The following is a 19,329-nucleotide window of genomic DNA, read 5'->3' as shown; positions in this document are numbered from 1 at the left end:
GGATTTATAAAAAAATGCACACAGAGAGCATCTTAGAGATGCCCACTGTATTTTACCCAATTGTTCAGTGCAGGACTGACTGGTCTGTGCCAGCCTGCTGCTGAGAGACGAGTTTCTGACCCCATGTGGCGAGGGCCTTTGTGCTCTCTGAGGACAGAAACAAAAGCCTGCTCTGGGTGGAGATGCTTCACACCTCCCCCCTGCAGGAACTGTAACACCTAGCAGTGAGCCTCAAAGGCTCAGGCTTCGTGTTACAATGCCCCAGGGCACTCCAGCTAGTGGAGATGCCCTCCCCCTGGACACAGCCCCCACTTTTGGCAGCAAGTCCAGGAGAGATAATGAGAAAAACAAGGAGGAGTCACCCACCAGTCAGGACAGCCCCTAAGGTGTCCTGATCTGAGGTGACCCCTGCCTTTAGAAATCCTCCATCTTGATTTTGGAGGATTCCCCCAATAGGAATAGGGATGTGCCCCCCTCCCCTCAGGGAGGAGGCTCAAAGAGTGTGTAGCCACCCTCAAGGACAGTAGCCATTGGCTACTGCCCTCCCAGACCTAAACACACACCTAAATTCAGTATTTAGGGGCTCCCCAGAACCTAGGAAAACAGATTCCTGCAACCTAAGACGAAGAAGGACTGCTGAGCTGAAAAACCTGCAGAGAAGACTGAGACACCAACTGCTTTGGCCCCAGCTCTACCGGCCTGTCTCCCCACTTCAAAAGAACTGCTCCAGTGATGCGTTCCATGGGTCCAGCGACCTCTGAAGCCTCAGCGGACTACCCTGCATCTAAAAGGACCAAGAACTCCTGAGGACAGTGGCTCTGCTCCAAGAAGGAAGCATCTTTGCAACAAAGAAGCAACTTTGAAAGAACACACATTTCCCGCCGGAAGCGTGAGACTTTGCACTCTGCACCCGACGCCCCCGTGTCGACTTGTGGAGAACAAACACTACAGGGAGGACTCCCTGGCAACTGCGAGCCCGTGAGTAGCCAGAGTTGACACTCCTGAGCCCCCTCAGCGACGCCTGTAGAGGGAATCCAGAGGCTCCCCTTGACCGCGACTGCCTGCTTCAAAGACCCGACGCCTGGTAAGGACACTGCACCCGCAGCCCCCAGGACCTGAAGGATCCGACCTCCAGTGCAGGCCCTCTCCCTTGCCCAAGTGGTGGCTACCCCGAGGAGCCCCCCCTTACCTGCATGCATTGCTGAAGAGACCCCTAGGTCTCCCATTGGACTCCATTACAAACCCGACACCTGTTGGCACACTGCACCCGGCCGCCCCCGTGCCGCTGAGGGTGTACTTTTTGGGCTGACTTATGTCCCCCCCCCCCCCCCCCCCCCCCCCGGTGCCCTACAAAACCCCCCTGGTCTGCCCTCCGAAGACGCAGGTACTTACCTGCTGGCAGACTGGAACCGGGGCACCCCCTTCTCCATTGAAGCCTATGCGGTTTGGGCACCACTTTGACCTCTGCACCTGACCGGCCCTCAGCTGCTGGTGTGGTAACTTTGGGGTTGCTCTGAGCCCCCAACGGTGGGCTACCTTGGACCCAACTTTGAACCCTGTAGGTGGTTTACTTACCTGCAAAACTAACAAACACTTCCTCCCCCAGGAACTGTTGAAAATTGCACTGTGTCCAGTTTTAATATAGCTTATTGCCATTTGTGTGAAAACTGTATATGCTGTTTTGCTAATTTAAAGTTCCTAAAGTTCCGAAGTGAAGTACGTTTCATTTAAAGTATTGTTTGTAAATCTTGAACCTGTGGTTCTTAAAATGAACTAAGAAAATATATTTTTCTATATAAAAACCTATTGGCCTGGAATTGTCTGAGTGTGTGTTCCTCATTTATTGCCTGTGTGTGTACAACAAATGCTTAACACTACCCTCTGATAAGCCTACTGCTCGACCACACTACCACAAAATAGAGCATTAGAATTATCTTTTTGCCACTATCTTACCTCTAAGGGGAACCCTTGGACTCTGTGCATGCTATTTCTTACCTTGAAATATTACATACAGAGCCAACTTCCTACACATGCATACTGTTAAACAGATATTAATGTGTTTCAGTGTGTCAGAGAGTTGGCAGTTTCAACAGCATTACAATCACTGTGTCCCCTCTCTGTTTTTTTTTTTAAGAATTCTTGTAGGAAACTGCTCCTTGTTGCAGTTACCCACCCCCCTCCCCCCCACACACACACACTTTTTGCCTGATATTGATGCTGACTTTACGGAGTGTGTGCTGGGGGCCTGCTAACCAGGCCCCAGCACCAGTGTTCTTCCACTAAAAATGTACCATTGTTTCCACAATTGGCACACCCATGGCTCACAGATAAGTCCCTTGTCGAAGGTACCAGTGTTACCAAGGGCCCTGGGACCAGGGACGGTCCCTAAAGGTTCCATCATGTGTTGTGCCGCCCTATTGGACCCCTCACCTAACCCATGCACACTGCCATTGCAGATTGTGTGTGTTGGTAGGGAGAAAAAGGACAATTCGACATGGCATTCCCCTCAGGATGCCATACACCCAAAATACTGCCTGTGGCATAGGTAAGTCAGCCCTCTAGCAGGCCTTAAAGCCTTAAGGCGAGGTGCACTATACCACATGTGAGGACATAGCTGCATGAGCAATATGTCCCTATAGTGTCCAAGTCCATTCTTAAACATTGTAAGTACAGTCTGGCCAGTTTGGTATCTAACTTCTTAGAATAATAAACCCACAATGATGCCAGTGTTTGATTTATTAAAAAATGCACACAGAGGGCATATTTTACCCAATCCTACAGTGCAAGACTGATTGGTCTGTGCCAGCCTGCCACGGACAGACACAGCCCCCACTTTTGGCGGCAGGTCCGGGGAGATAATGAGAAAAACAAGGAGGAGTCACTCCCTCAGCCAGGTCCACCCCTAAGGTGACCAGAGCTGAAGTGACCCCCTTCTTGGAAAATCCTCCATCTTGTTTTGGGGGACTTAGCCCAATAGGGATAGGGATGTGCTCCCCTCCCCAAAGGGAGAGAGCACAAGGAGGGTGTCGCCACCCTCAAGGACAGTAGCCATTGGCTACTGCCCTGTGACCCTAACACCCCCCTAAATTCAGTATTTAGGGGTGACCCTGAACCCAGGATTTTGGATTCCTGACGACCTACAAAGGACGACTGCCTAGCTGAAAAACCCCGCAGAGAAGAAGGACGACAACAACTGCTTTGGCCCCAGCCCTACCGACCTGTCTCCAGCTTCAGAGAACCTGCACCAGCGACGCATCCTGCAAGCCCAGCGACCTCTGCTAACTCAGAGGACTGCTGCAACTACAAAGGATCAAGAATGTCCGTGGACAGCGGACGTGTCCAACCAAGCAAGAAGAAATCATCATTAAAGGGACTCTCACCTCACTCCAGAAACATGAGTCCCCACGACTCTGCAGCCGACGTCCCTTACCAGTGTCCATAGAAACCAACGACCGAGAGAGGATCCCCAGGCCAATCTGACAATGTGTCCACCCTGGGCTAACCTCCCTGCTTCCCCACGACGATGCCTGCAGAGGGAATCCAGAGGACCCCCCTGACCACAACTACCCGGGACGAAGATACCAGACTCCTGGAGAAGCACTGCACCCGCAGCCACCAGGCCTATGAGAAACCGACCACCAGTGCAGCAGTGACCAGCAGGCGGCCCTCACCCTTGCACAGTTGGTAGCTGGCCCGAGAAGCCCCTCTGGACCCTGCCTACAATGTCTTGAGTGACCCCTGGACCCTCCATTGAATCCTATTGCAAACCTGATCCCCTGTTTGCCCATTCCACCCGGCCGCCCCTGTGCCGCTGAGGGTGTGTTTTGTGTGCCTTCTTGGGGCCCCCCAGGTGTTCTTCTATACCCCCCTGGCCTGCCCCCTGAGGACGCGGGTACTTACCTGCCAGCAGACCAGAACCAGAGCACCCCGTCTCCATAGGCTCCCATGTTGTTTTGGCTCCTCTTTGATCTCTGCACCTGACCGGCCCTGTGTTGCTGGTGCTGGGTGTTTGGGGTTGACTTGAACCCCCAACGGTGGGCCACCTGTGCCCTGGAGACTGAACTTGTAAGTGCTTTACTTACCGTATTAACTAAACTGTACTTACCTCCCCCAGGAACTGTTGAAAATTGCAATGTGTCCACTTTTAAAATAGCTTATTGCCATTTTATGCAAAACTGTGTATATTACTGTTTTGGTTCAAAGTTCTAAGTATTACTATGCAAAGTACCTTACATTGAATGTACTTACCTGCAATCTGAATCTTGTGGTTCTAATTCTAAATTAACAAAAGAATGTTTCTATATAAAAACCTATTGGCCTGGAGTTAAGTAATTGAGTATGTTCTCACTTATTGCTTGTGTGTGTACAGCAGATGCATAACACTACCCTCTGATAAGCCTAACTGCTCGACCACACTACCACAAATAGAGCACTAGCATTATCTATGATTGTCTCTGGCAAGCCTCTTGGGGAACCCCCTTGACTGTGTGCACACTACATCTCATTTTGATATATTATATACACAGCCAGCTTCCTACAAGCTAAAATGCGGTTTCCTTCCAGGTAAGCATGGAAATGTACAGTTGCATTTCCTGAATACCTTTAACAGGAATGGGCTGTTTGATAGGAGTGTAATATTTTGGTTTTGGTCGGAGTTGGAGCTACTCTTTTGGGTCTCTTACAAAAGACCTATTGTGTAAATGTTAATACTTAGATTGGGCTTTGGACACCCCATCGCAAATCACTGGTTGCCATGCCTGTCAGTTTCATTTTCTAACTTCTTATTTGATAGCTTTCCTTCCTTGTCTTGTGGTTGTCTTACTTCTGGAGTATAGCTTCTCTATCATCCTTTTGATTTAATGACTTGTATGCTTCCATTCCTGGCAACAGGGAACTGTTTTTTGTTTTGTTTCTTCACTCCGTTGGTATGTATGTAGTCTATTGAACTCTCCTCATGTTCTGCCGCATCTCACATCCCCTGTCTCCCCATTTTTTATCCCCTTCACAGCTCCTTCTTTGCACCCACCCACCCCCAGTCCTGCTGCTTCTCCCCAGCCTCTTCTGTCCCATTTTTTTTATTTCACTTTTTTCTTTCAAGTAGGCCCTTCAATCGTGAAATGGGTTTCCCTTAATAGAAACCTAGTCAATCATTGTCTGGCTTAGATACGCATGCATTTTGATATGTGTTTGCAAGTCAAGACCTGTTTACTTTGCCAGTGCTTCTTAATTGAGGTGGGGCCATATCATGCCTAATTTAGCTTTGAGATAGTATTGATGTCCGCCAATAACATCATCTAGATGATCCTGGATAATGGGGCCCTTATTCTTATGGATCTCTCTGCAGTGTTTGAAATGGTCTTGAATAAAACCCTCCTACATAGCCTTAATCTGCTATGCCTACAGAAGAAGACAGTGACTTACTTTACATCATTCCTCCAAATTAGGTCTCAGGTGGTTCATCTCTGGCTCTCCAGTCTAGCAATAGCAGACTTTGCTGTGGAGTGCCCCAGGGTGCTTCTCAAAGCGCCACTTTGTTTAACATCTATATGGCACTTCTGATTAATCTCACTTCCTCCTTTGGGCTCCAGTTACGCTCTTGTCCTGATGATACCAAGATCATTCTGCAGTTATAGGATGGCCACCTACCCACTCCCAGGCCAATTTACTTCTTGCTCACATCTTTGGTGCACTGGATGAATGTAAATTCCTTAAGGCTAAATGCTTATATGGCAGATCTTAATATTTGGGAACTGCTGCATTGGGTCAACCGCATGGTTGACACAATGTTGAGGAACTGTTCCAAAGCCAATAAACAGTGTGCGCTACTTGGTTGCAACTTTTTGCTCCACGTTATATTAACAAAATAGCTGCAACTTGCTTCGGCCTGCTCAGTGTTAAGAAAGATAGACACTTTGTCTAGTGCTTATGTGAAAACCTTAGTGCAGGGAATGATTACTATCCATCTTCACTATTCTAACACTCTATTTTTGGTCTCCTGGCATATGTGATACTGTGCCTGCAGTTAGTATGAAATATGTCACAAAGGCTTACACTAGGGCTCCCACTTCTCCCATAATACCTTAACATCTGATCAATCTGCACTGGCTTCTGGTTAGTAAACATTGTGCAACTTAAAGGCTCTACCTTATGGCCATAAAGCAGTACACAGAGTAGGCCTGTCAAACTAAATGACTAACTTAATTTTGAAATATTGCCCTGCCAGGCAACTTCCCTCCTTGTCTGCGTTGCTGGTTGGTGTTCCAGGGTTCCACCAAAAGTGCACTGGGAGCTGAGTGTACTCAGATGTCACAGCAAAGATTTTGAACAACCTGTCACTCAACTGCTTTTTTTAATCTAACCTTCTTTGCTTCAACCGGCCCTAAAAACAAACCCCTTTTGTTTGTAATCCAACTTCTGTACTCACTGTTTCTTTGCCTAGCACCAGAACATCTTATTGTACTTGGTCACTTTAGAAAATTACAACCTAAGCATTTTTGTTTTTATTTTAAATGGGAGATTTACTTTACTTCTTAAATTTTGGAAGTCGTGGGGCTGTGATGCTAGGGTGGAAATTACTTTCAGGAAGGGCTTGGGAGCAAGAAGACTACATACCTTAGGAATCAAGGGTCATGGTATGTGGGTTGTCCACACAAGGTGCACTACATATTGAACTTTTGTACAGGTTTCTACTTCAGTGCTGTATTTGGCAGTATTCACATATATAAATGTTGGGTAATTGGTTTGGGTTCACACCAGTCCACTAATAAATTGCTTTGAATGTTAATAATGGAACAATAGCTGAGTGCTTAGGCTGTATTAGGAAGCACGGTGGTTCCCAAGCAGCTGATATTTCTTGTCTTCTTTCTGATTCTTCACTCTTCCGTCAGTCAGTTTTTCTCTGTAGAAATTGCTGGTATGTCCTCAAGTCTTCTCTTGTTTTATTTTGTAAAACACGTTTGACCCCTTGTGACTGGTGGGAGCTAATTCGAGGTGTAAGAGTATTAATGGCCACAAAAAGATCCTGCCAGTAACCTAATAGTTAGTTAAAAATTGCTACTGATTGGTGTGTGTAAAGCAACTAAATACAGAAATGCAGGGAATAGCCATTGAGATACTTTACGGGCTGTGCATGCATGTGACTGTTGTGCTAAACGTGGCTTTTGTAGTTCTGAGTACCTTCTACACAGTATTGTTATCCCTCATTTTCTGTACAAGTGGAGCTTCTTGAGATGTCCAGAAATTTGTGTACATGAGTATGTAAGCCCTTTTGACATTTTTAACATATCAAAAGTGGTGCACCTCATCATTCTGAGAAATCCACCAGCATCCTACCCATACCCAGAGTAACACGCACAAGCTTCTCCTGTCTTTGTTGTTAAGATACGCCCACACAACAACTTTCTTGAGATGAACTTTCCGTGTCATCCCTATCCTCTTTCACTCCTCTCTTACCTTGCCTGGATACAGAGGTTTTAAATACAACAGTGACCCATACCTTGAGATCCTCAATGGCTTAGTTGTAGACTACAGCCAAAATATGTGTTGGGATGTAATTCCAACCAAACTGTTTCACTAAATTAGGTGATAAACTGGGTTACTGGGTTAATGATTATTTCCTTGTGCCTCACTTTCTGTGTTTGCCAAAGGTGAGTAGTTAGAAATTGATGAAATGCTGCTATTGTACACCAATAAGACCAAACTATTATTTGTGTGTAGTAAATGTAAATGTGTAGTCAGCAGTAAGCTAGAAGAGTTATTTGGAATGGTTCTTCATTGACTGTCTAATTTGGAATTCATCTCTTGCAGCTTACTTTCAGTTTTGAACTGTTCACCCAGTCGTCCTCTATTAATCTCCCATTTGGTATGCTTTGTTTGTATGCTAGTCATTACCCCCTCAACCTCCCCTACCACCCCAAAGTCTAAATTCAGGGCTGTAAAGTCCAGAAGTCGGGAATAGGGAAGATTTTCTGCAGACACGCTAAAAGTGACTAAGCATATAACACAAGAGTGTTTACATTGTGATACATTTTAGCATTTAGCAGTCCAAATATCTTTGAGATCTGGTTATCTGTGGGATTTTAGGCATTGTTCATGGTGGCGTGACAGAGTGCTTGTTACTGATTGTTATATGTTGTCCTGATAGCTTCTTGTTTTGATATTTGATAGAGGAAGGGAAATCACCAGACTCTCCTGTGCACATTGAAGAGGATGAGGCTGAGCTGGAACTTCAGAAACAGTTGGAGAAAGGCAGGAAACTGAAGCAACTGCAGCAGCTGAAGGACAGTGGTGAGAAGGTGAGACAGCCCACTCAGGATCCCGGCTTCCATTGCTGCTGTGGTATAGCAGGGAGCTCTTCATGTACATCTCAGTTTCAGTCTAAACCTCCAGTATTTCCATCCCTTTCCAATTGAATCTTAAAAACACAGCACCACCTGCAGTAGTGCTAGAGGCCTCATTGAAGCATATAATATATGTCTCAGAACTATAGTCTGAATTTATCCAAGTAGTAGAATCACACAAAGCTGCTACTAACCTCAGTTGTGAAATTTAAGGATTTGCTGTTTCAGATTGCCAAATTTAATATGATTATTTTCAAAGTTCCCTAAATTGGGGTCTGTAACGCCGTAATATTTTGAGGAACTTTCCATGGCAGTCTAATGTTGAACTGGCAAAGGACTCATTAAATCAGAATATGACCACTATAACTAGATTTAAATATTGATCGATTAAGTCCTACGTTGTGGGAAAGCTGGACTTTATAAATCATATGCCCTTTACTGGATAATGCATGGTCTAAAGTATAGAGGAGTTCATCATGCAAAAAAAAAATGATGACATGTATGTATGCCATTTTTGGAAGTAAGGGGTTGAGACACTGGTTTTGTTACAGAATAGGGCCAGTGGAATAGACACGTTCACACTCCTTCCTACGTCAGATTATAACATTACACTTTACTTGGGTGTTGAAATGATGATCTGTTTGTGTGCAGGTTGTTGATATGGTGAAGAAGCTGGAAGCCTCTAAGGGAAGAGAAGATGATGATGACCCAGAAAAAAAAGGAGCTATTGTCTTCAATGCGACCTCAGAGTTCTGCAGGACACTGGGAGAGATCCCTACTTATGGTCTAGCTGGGAATCGAGAGGACCAGGAGGATCTTGTGGTATGTTTTTTTTTTTATGAAGATTTTTGTATGAAGTTAAGACATGATCTATCGTATCTCCACTCTGTTGATTTGGTACCAGTTAGTATCTGTTGCCTTTCTGACTTTGTGACATACATTAACAAATGCCATCTATTTCTGATTGTTCAACCTTACTTTAGTAAACTAACCTTCTCTTCTAGCATGTATTATCTGTATTTTCAGTGCCTTTCCTTCACTTGAAACACTTTGACTCCATGTGGTATTCCTTGTGCCATTTACTGTATGTTTACCAGAGGTAGTATTACCTTTGAATGCTTTGGTATAATCCATACAAACGGCTTCTGGAAAAACTAATTGGCACAGCTGCAGTGCTTTCTTTGTGAACATAAACAAATTTGGTGCTCTAACGGCATAATCCACAATCTACTACATAATTTGAAGATTTGGTTTCTAGCTCAGATTGACTATCATTTCCACTCATAGGGTGAAACGCTTTGCCACACTTTATTAAAGTTAATTAGTCGCATTCAAATCTTGATTGTTGTAGTAAGTCAGGTAAGGACATGCTAGGGTGGCCAGATGGTGTAAAAATCCCCACTACAAGGACTGGGGAAAGGCTTGTGCCTGGAGCAGAAAACAAACTTTACATACCTAAATGTAATTGTGTGGAAATGTGGTATATTATATGATGTGACTGTGCATCTCACCATTTAATACTTACCAGGCCTCTTAGGTTTCATTTGTCAAAAATTCAGCTCAACCCTGTATAACTGTGGCTCTGAGCAGCAAGGCCTACACAGAGGAACAAGTGTAAATCATTTAAGCACCACTAAAACAATTGCAGAAGAAATAAACAAGACACCAAAGAAAGCGAACACCAATTTATAACAAGCATTGGTAACTGCAATTGGTTTCACCTATGTGAGTTTTTTGTTGTTCTTATTCAATATATTTGACAGTCTGATGCAAGATAAGTTAATCAGTGGGAAATGCAGTATTGCACTTTATGAAATCTCTATCAGTTGAAGCACTGCAAAGGTTTGTGTCTGTAACCAGAGAGGCAAGAATTATATCCTGATTGGAGCAGTGGAGAATAGTTAGGAGCACAACACAGACCCCAAAAGCTCCTTCGACACAGGGGCCTGTGTTCAGCCCCTTTGGAAAGCACACACTTCACAGTTCAGCTGCAAATTCCTTTCCAGCACAACTAAAAAAAACTAAAAAAAACAGTGCCATCGAGAAGCTTTAAGTGATCCTAATAATTTAAGCCAATACTGGTTTATGAGCTTCCTTTACATTTGCAGATTAACCTGTCGTGCACATTTACACTTCTTTCTGGCAAGCAGGCACTCTGGGGAAAAATGACTATTTTACCTGTCTGTTCGCCTTCAGCTTCACAGCACAGGAGACTTCCTGCCATACACTTCAGCTGAAGCATTTCCGCTTTCGGAATTAACCGTCGTGGGATCGCTATCTTTTAGTAGGAAGTAGGGGAACTGATTTCCTTAAATTAAAAAAGTATGGTCACGTCGTGCCTCCTTGATCCCACCCATTCCGACCACAAAGTGCACCCCAAAAAGCAATTACATAATAGAACACTAAATAACATTCACAATCCGTGCTGAGAGGATAAAATTAGATAGAAGGAATTGTTGCTGAAACAAAAGCATGCTTTAAATGTATTCAACAATGCAAACATTATTTACAAGGACTCTGCTTTAAAGAAAGCAGATAAACAGTTGAAAGGAGTGTACTACAACTGTGTGAAATCACGTTTTAAATGTGTGCAATTGTCGTCCGCAAAGGCAATAAAATGCTGTGATAAAGGACGCTTTAAATGCATGCACTCATCCAACAAAGCAAAGAAAATGCTACTTAAAGGCGTGCTTTAAATGTGTTCAGCCAAGAATATGTTCAGCCAGGGGAAGCTAATAAAAGCTAAACAATAAACGCTGTGCAGCAAGCAAATTAAAGAAGTTCCACTCATCAAAGCGGCAGATGAAAATAAGTACTTGGACCATGGGAGCGTGATGAGAGAGAAAAACACACAAGAGACAACTGGTAAAGAACGCCTACAACCACTTGAAAGTAGGAAGACAAAATCGACAAGCACACAGACCAATACGAAGGGAAGGCGGGATGTAATCCTCTTTTAATATATATTTAATACAATAGATTTCACAAGCACTGTGCAGATGAACCCTAAAAACAGACTGTATTTTTAGACACTACAATAAAAAAAAACACTGGAAGGCTCCAGAGGTAAAAAATGTACTAGGCATAGTAAATCAGGTTATTTCACTCAATTGTAAACGCAGTCACTTGGAGTCACTTTAGGTGACCAATTCCATTGGGGACCCAGTCAAGTGGAATAGCAAGCTCCTCGGAAACAGTTACCTCAGTGGGTAAAGCAGTCTTCATTGAGTTTTAGGCACTTTTATCCTTAGCAGGGCTTTCCTATGTAAGTGGTCCTTATGCAAGGAATGAAGGCTGCTGAAGATGCTCAAAGGATGCTGTGAATGTGATCCAGTCGACAGCGGTCTTGCTGCGACTACTCCTTGTCCACGAAGGGGGTGAGGCAGTCCTAGACCATGGTTGACATCCTTTGAAGTACTCTCAGTGCTGACAGAAGTCCAGTCCACTGCTGGACTACCGGTCACCTAGTATTGGAGTCACATGGCAATCCTTCCTGGGTTGATAACGTGTCCTCTCTGGTTCCCAGCTCCACTCTGACACTCCCGGGCTCAGTGAACACTGGTGCAACTTTGTGCACCTGGTCCTGGTCCCGCACAGCAGCATTTGGCAGCAGGTTGAAGGCTTTAGGCTACCAGCTTGCCCCAGAAAGCTCCTCATCTGTTGTGTCCCTGTGCTGTGAACGGGAGGCATGTTCAGTGACCTCTGGAGTCTCTTGGCTTTGGCTGGCTCTGGAGACGACTTCTCCTTGAGCAAGATACAGCAGGTAAAGTGTAGGAAGTTGGCTCTGTATGCACTATTTCAAAGTAAGGAATAGTATGCACAGAGTCCAAGGGTTCCCCTTAGAGGTAAGATAGTGGCAAAAAGAGATAATACTAATGCTCTATTTTGTGGTAGTGTGGTCGAGCAGTAGGCTTATCAAAGGAGTAGTGTTAAGCATTTGTTGTACACACCCAGGCAATAAATGAGGAACACACACTCAAAGACAATTCCAGGCCAATAGGTTTTTGTATAGAAAAATATATTTTCTTAGTTTATTTTAAGAACCACAGGTTCAAATTTTACATGTAATACTTTAAATGAAAGGTATTGCAGGTAGGTACTTTAGGAACTTTGAATAATCAAAATAGCATACACAGTTTTCATATAAATCACATATAGCTATTTTAAAGCTAGACAGTGTAATTTTCACAGTTCCTAGGGGGAGTAAGAGTTTGTTAGTTCTTGCAGGTAAGTAAACCACCTACGGGGTTCAAGTTTGGGTCCAAGGTAGCCCACTGTTGGGGGTTCAGAGCAACCCCAAAGTTACCACACCAGCAGCTCAGGGCCGGTGAGGTGCAGAGGTCAAAGTGGTGCCCAAACCGCATAGGCTTCAATGGAGAAGGGGGTGCCCCGGTTCCAGTCTGCCAGCAGGTAAGTACCCGCATCTTAGGAGAGCAGACCAGGGAGATTTTGTAGGGCACCGGGGGGGCACAAGTTAGCACAGAAAGTACACCCTCAGAAGCACGGGGCGGCCGGGTGCAGTGTGCAAACATGCGTCAGGTTTGTAATTGAAATCAATGGGAGGCCAAGGGGTCTCTTCAGCGATGCAGGCAAGGGGGAGGGGGCTCCTCGGGGTAGCCGCCACCTGGGCAAGGGAGAGGGCCTCCTGGGGGTCACTCCTGCACTGGAGTTCAGATCCTTCAGGTCCTGGGGGCTGCGGGTGCAGAGTCTTTACCAGGCGTCGGTATCTGAGGAACAGGCAGTCGCGGTCAGGGGGAGCCTCGGGATTCCCTCTGCAGCCGTCACTGTGGGGGCTCATGGGGGGGCAACTCTGGCTACTCACGGTCTCGCAGTCGACGGGGAGTCCTCCCTGAAGTGTTTGTTCTCCACAAATCGAGCCGGGGGCGTCGGGTGCAGAGTAGCAAGTCTCACGCTTCCGGCGGGAAACGCAAGTTGGTTTAAAGTTGCTCCTTTGTAACAAAGTTGCAGTCTTGGGTGAACAGGGCCGCTGTCCTCGGGAGTTCTTGGTCCTTCTAGAGCAGGGCAGTCCTCTGAGGATTCAGAGGTCGCTGGTCCCTGGGGAAAGCGTCGCTGGAGCAGTGTCTTTAGAAGGGGGGAGACAGGCCGGTAGAGCTGGGGCCAAAGCAGTTGGTGTCTCCGTCTTCTCTGCTGGGTTTTTCAGCTTAGCAGTCCTCTTCTTCTTAGGTTGCAGGAATCTGAGTTCCTCGGTTCAGGGGAGCCCCTAAATACAGAATTTAGGGGTGTATTTAGGTCTGGGAGGGCAGTAGCCAATGGCTACTAGCCCTGAGGGTGGCTACTCCCAAGGGGAGGGGGTCACATTCCTATCCCTATTGGGGGAATCCTCCATCTGCAAGATGGAGGATTTCTAAAAGTCAGAGTCACCTCAGCTCATGTTGCCTTAGGGGCTGTCCTGACTGGCCAGTGACTCCTCCTTGTTTTTCTCATTATCTCCTCCGGCCTTGCCACCAAAAGTGGGGCCGTGGCCGGAGGGGGCGGGCAACTCCACTAGCTGGAGTGCCCTGTGGTGCTGTAACAAAGGGGGTGAGCCTTTGAGGCTCACCGCCAGGTTTTACAGTTCCTGCAGGGGGAGGTGATAAGCATCTCCACCCAGTGCAGGCTTTGTTACTAGCCACAGAGTGACAAAGGGACTCTCCCCATGTGGCCAGCAACATGTCTCGAGTGTGGCAGGCTACTAAAACCAGTCAGCCTACACGGGTAGTTGGTTAAGGTTTCAGGGGGCACCTCTAAGGTGCCCTCTGGGGTGTATGTTACAATAAAATGTACACTGGCATCAGTGTGCATTTATTGTGCTGAGAAGTTTTATACCAAACTTCCCAGTTTTCAGTGTAGCCATTATGGTGCTGTGGAGTTCGTGCATGACAGACTCCCAGACTATATACTCTTATGGCTACCCTGCACTTACAATGTCTAAGGTTTTGCTTAGACACTGTAGGGGCACAGTGCTCATGCACTTGTACCCTCACCTATGGTATAGTGCACCCTGCCTTAGGGCTGTAAGGCCTGCTAGAGGGGTGACTTATCTATACTGCATAGGCAGTGTAAGGTTGGCATGGCACCCTGAGGGGAGTGCCATGTCGACTTGCTCGTTTTGTCCTCACCAGCACACACAAGCTGGCAAGCAGTGTGTCTGTGCTGAGTGAGGGGTCCCCAGGGTAGCATAAGATATGCTGCAGCCCTTAGAGACCTTCCCTGGCATCAGGGCCCTTGGCACCAGGGGTACCAGTTACAAGGGACTTACCTGGATGCCAGGGTGTGCCAATTGTGTAAACAAAAGTACAGGTTAGGGAAAGAACACTGGTGCTGGGGCCTGGTTAGCAGGCCTCAGCACACTTTCAAATCAAAACTTAGCATCAGCAAAGGCAAAAAGTCAGGGGGTAACCATGCCAAGGAGGCATTTCCTTACATAAAGCCCCTCTCCTTTGCTAGTCAACAGGTTCAGCAGGTGCCATCCACACATGTCCAGGCTCTTTGCTCACTCCACAGTACAGCAAGACAGTCCTTCGATCCTCTTCCAGTCCAACCATGTGGAGCTCCTTAGCCCACCCGAAAGGTGTGGCTACCGAAGTGGGGTTATGGGAGCTACACATCTCTGGAAAACAGGTTTGAAGACTATTTTTCCCCTATCCAGTCCCAAGTGTAAGCCTGTCTGACCAAACTGTCGAGCAGTTACACTCCCAATGGTTACCCATTCGCCCTTCAAAGGCAACCTCTCCTTTGAAAATCACTGGCTGAGCAGGTCCTTATTATATAATCTCATGGGGGGTCATTAGTATGTCTTCCCAGGAGGACAGAAAGCTGTCTTTGCTACAGGACTCTTTGTGCCAAAAGTATGTGCACAAGGGACTGATGTCAACAAAGTGGCAACTTTAGCAAAGTTGCAGACTTCAACTTGTTACGAACTGAGTCAAGAAGACCTTAAGGTAACGAGTTGTTTCATACCTTTGATGACCGATTTTGATCACACTGTTCCAGAGCTAGAGCACCTGAGAGGTCAGCGTGTAACTCTGCACTTGCCAGTTGGGCAACCAAGCTTTTCCACAGTAAAAACATTTCTGCATTTTTGCTGTCAAATCATGTAAAGTTACATGTTCTGCACGTGGAATGTTAGACCCTGCCTTCGGACATGATAGACCTGCCTAGGGGTGACTTACACAAATGGCCTGGAGAAGTCTGGCGTTGACATTGCTTTAAATGGGAAAGTCGGGCAGAAGTTAAACTGCTCTTCAAGCCTGTAAATGGCAGGCTGAAAGTCTTGTTTTACTTGTGTGTCCCACCTCACCAAGGGTGATACAACCAGTGCAGCAATCCTGGGGGTGGGCTCTTACTTGCATGCTCTGGATACTATTTACTAGGTACTTGCAAGTAAGCTAGCTTAGTCAGTTGGGTAAAATCCAATTTAATATATAAATTTAAGGGTAAGGGCACAGGCACTGAGGTCTGGTTAGCAGGACTCAGTGCATCTTGGGTCGAAAATCTAGCAGCATCAGTACAAACCATTTGGGGGTGACCATACAAAAAGTGTAATTTCTTTACGTGGTCCTCCTCCAGAGAAAGGTGATGAGCAACTAATGCTTGTCCCTGTGGTTCTCATCTGAGTAGAAGAACCTGAAAAGGCCATCTGCATTAGCATGATAAGCCCAAGCTCAATGTTCCACTGTGAAGTACATACCCTGTAGGGAAATGGAAATCTCAACAGCTTTTGGGTTCTCGCCTCTCATCTGCATCAGCCATTTAAGAGGCGTCTGGCTGTTTTGAACTCTGAAGTGAGTCCCAGACAGGTAAGGTATCATCGTCTTCATTGACCAAACCACAGCAAAGGTTTTCCTCTCAATGGCACCCCTAAACTGCTTTCTGAAGGCAATTGTCTGATCCTGGCCCAAATCATTCACTTGTGACAACAGTGCCCCAATCCCATATTCAGAGGCATCTGTCTGAACAATGAATTCCTTACTGAAGTCAGGTGTCATCAGGACAGGTGCTGAGCACAGAGCTTCCTTTAGGTTGTCAAAAGCCTTTTGACACCGCTCAGTTCAGATGTTATTGGTGTCTCTATGGTACCGTAACCTTTCACAAATCTCTAACCAGCCAGGCCAAAAAATGTTCTGACTTGACCAAGGTTCTTAGGAGCTTCCCAGGCATGAATTGTCTGGCTCTTGGCTGGGGAGGTTTACATGTCCTCTACCAACTTGGTTTCCCAAGTACACAACAGAACCTTGCCGTTTCTAGCACTTAATTGCATTGACAGGGCCTGAAGCACTTCCTTGAGGTGGACCAAGTGATCCTCCCAGATGGAGCTAAATACAGCTGTGTCATCAAAATAAGCTGCACTGAAACTCTCCAGTTCAGAAAGCATTCCTTTCAGTAACCTCTGGAAGATGGCAGGTGCATTTTTCAATCCGAAGGGCATCACATAGAACTGAAAGTGACCTTCAGGTGTAGAATAAACAGACCTAGTCAGCTCTTGGTATGGGGAGGGCATCAATCTTTGGTGACTGCATTGAGGCCCCTGTGGGCCACACAGAATCTCATCTCAGGCTTCCCACATTTGGAATTGGGAATTGGGACTGGGCACCAATATCACTGGGCTGGCCCAGGGACTACTAGAGGGCTCAATCACCTCCAACTCCATGATCTTAGCAACGTCCAGTTTGATGCTGGCCTAGACTGGTCAGATTACCTGTATATCTTGCATTTGACAGATAAGCTGTCACTGGGGTCCACATCGGTAGCACATCATGTTGTCAGACCGGAGGTCAAAGAGAACAGTCCAGCAAACTGCCTCAGTAACTGACTACAGTCCCTTTTGCTGTTCTGTTACGGTGGAGCAGAGTACTGCTCCTTCCATCGTTCGATCTTGAGGATAAGAAGTCAAGGAGAGGTTCACTCTCTTTCTCTCTCATCCGTAACTATCAACATGGAGGTCTACCTTGCCATGGTGCAACTTGAGCCTCTTCACATGGATGACCCTGTGAGAGCTCCTGGGGGTACCCAAGTCCCCCAAGTAGGTGACTTCCCCCCTTTTTTCTATGATGAAGGACGGCCTAGTCAACTTGTCCTGCAGTGCCACTCACTCCAAAACCTACGCCAACATGTCCTGTCTGATATTTAACAATAGAGGACGTCTAGTCATAGCAGTGCTTCACCAGCTCTGTGCTGGCTTCCAGATTCTTACTCACCTTTGTAGGTAGCTAGCTCTTTACATGGTGCACTAAAACAAAGGACACCATATAGAGAGTCCAATCAACCCTTACTGGTTCACAGGGCTTGCTTCAAAAATCCCAAGTGCTCTATTTTGTGATAATGTGGTTGAGCACCTTAGGCTAATCAAAGAGGAGTGTTAAGCATTTGTTGTACACACAGTCAATAAACAGGACACACACTCAGTAAGGAAATCTGACACTAATTTATAAAAACAAATACCTCAGATTTTTTTGATTTTTTTTATTTTTTTAAATATTATTTTAGGCACCAGAATCTTCGTGATCAGGAAGGTACTTTTTTTAAAGATAGGTTTTTAGCATTTAAAGAGACAATACTGTATTTTCTGTGATGTTAACCTGTGGGGAAAAACACACTGCATAGGACCACCTGTCAACGACTTAAAGGATTGTTCTTCAGGATGTATGGTAAGTAGAGTCCAAAGTCCAAGGCGGCATCAACAGGGTCACCTTGGTCGGCTCTGCGGCATCCGGGTGCAGAGGTGCTTTTTGGTGTTGGGCGCCCTGTTGAAGTCAATGGGAAATGGTACCTGTAAAAAGAAGCTGCAGGCAGAAATGGGGGTGGGGTTGGTTGTGGGTCAGGCAATTGATTTGAAACCAAAGGTGGGCTTGGGTATTTGGATTTTATGGAGCCAGGCACTGTCTGTTGATCTGGACTCGTGCTGTGGGGTTCGTGTGCCGTGTTCTTTGGACTGGTGGGACACGGCGATCAGACGCACTCTGTTTCAGTGAGCCTGCAGAAAGATGCTGCAGGTAGAGACTGGGGGACCAGTTTGGCAGAACTCAAAGGTGAGAGCAGGCCTGAAGGGTCACGGGGGCTCAGGCTGTGGTGCTCGGGTGCTCAGGTGCAGACATGCTTTGAGGTGTTGGGTTGTGGCAGTCGGAGGCACTTGCTTCAGGTGATGACCTGGAAATGTGGGGGAAACTGGACATCTGGGCCACTCTGGATGGTGGCTTCTGCTATGCTGACGTCCCTCGTCAGTTAGTTGGTCTCTGTGGGGTCGGTGTCCCGATTGGTCCACCGACATGTTGTGGCTGCTGCAAGGGGTCTGGTACCCCAGGTATTGGTGCTGGGGTGCTCTCAGAAGGTCTAGCTTCTTATTACTCACTGAGGAGACATGGCTGATCTCTGGGAACATGGAACACCTCCTCCTGGGTAGCTGCTGTGTCAGTGAGGCTGGGGGTCAGCAGTTCGGTAAACCGGAGCGGTCTCTTTGCTTGCAAAATGCAGGGACTAGCTCCGCTACTTCACTCTCACCTCCTAGGGGGTCAGAAGCGTGTCTGTGGTGGCAGGCTAAACTATCAGTCAGCCAGCACACTAGAGGACTAGTAGGTTTCAGGTGGTACCTCTTAGGTAACCTCTGGGTGCATGCATTAATAAATCCATCACTAGAATCAGTGTTGCGTTTATTAATACAAGATGTTTGAAACCCAACACCATTGGTTTCAGTGAAGCCATCATGGTGCTGGGAAATTCGTAATCCCAAGTGCCCAGTACATAAACTTAAAATGGCTTCCCTGTTCATTTGCAATGTCTAAGAATCGACTCCGACATGGCAGGGGCATATCTGCTCAAGCAGATATGTCCACACATGTAATATAATGCACCCTGCCATAGGGTTGTAAGGCCTGCAGTATGGGTGACTTACAAATTTGGCATGCAGTGTAGGTAGGCATGGCACAGAGAGGGGGTGCCATGTTGTGTTTCCACTTTTGTCTGCACCATTTCACACAGCCTGCAATGGCAGCTT

General features: G+C 46.4%; 1 protein-coding gene across 1 annotated transcript in view; it reads left to right on the top strand.

The window, feature by feature from the left end:
* The window catches only part of SART1 (spliceosome associated factor 1, recruiter of U4/U6.U5 tri-snRNP), a 748,174-nt gene that overhangs the window by 352,212 nt on the left and 376,633 nt on the right, over nt 1–19,329 (top strand). The window contains exons 12-13 of the mRNA XM_069207847.1: nt 8,167–8,294; nt 8,991–9,161. Coding sequence (XP_069063948.1) covers nt 8,167–8,294; nt 8,991–9,161 — 299 coding nt within the window. The remainder of the gene's footprint in view (nt 1–8,166; nt 8,295–8,990; nt 9,162–19,329) is intronic.

The sequence above is a fragment of the Pleurodeles waltl genome, chromosome 9, assembly GCF_031143425.1.
Source record: "Pleurodeles waltl isolate 20211129_DDA chromosome 9, aPleWal1.hap1.20221129, whole genome shotgun sequence".
NCBI classification, from domain to species: domain Eukaryota; kingdom Metazoa; phylum Chordata; class Amphibia; order Caudata; family Salamandridae; genus Pleurodeles; species Pleurodeles waltl.
This window is presented reverse-complemented; position numbering and strand designations above follow the sequence as displayed.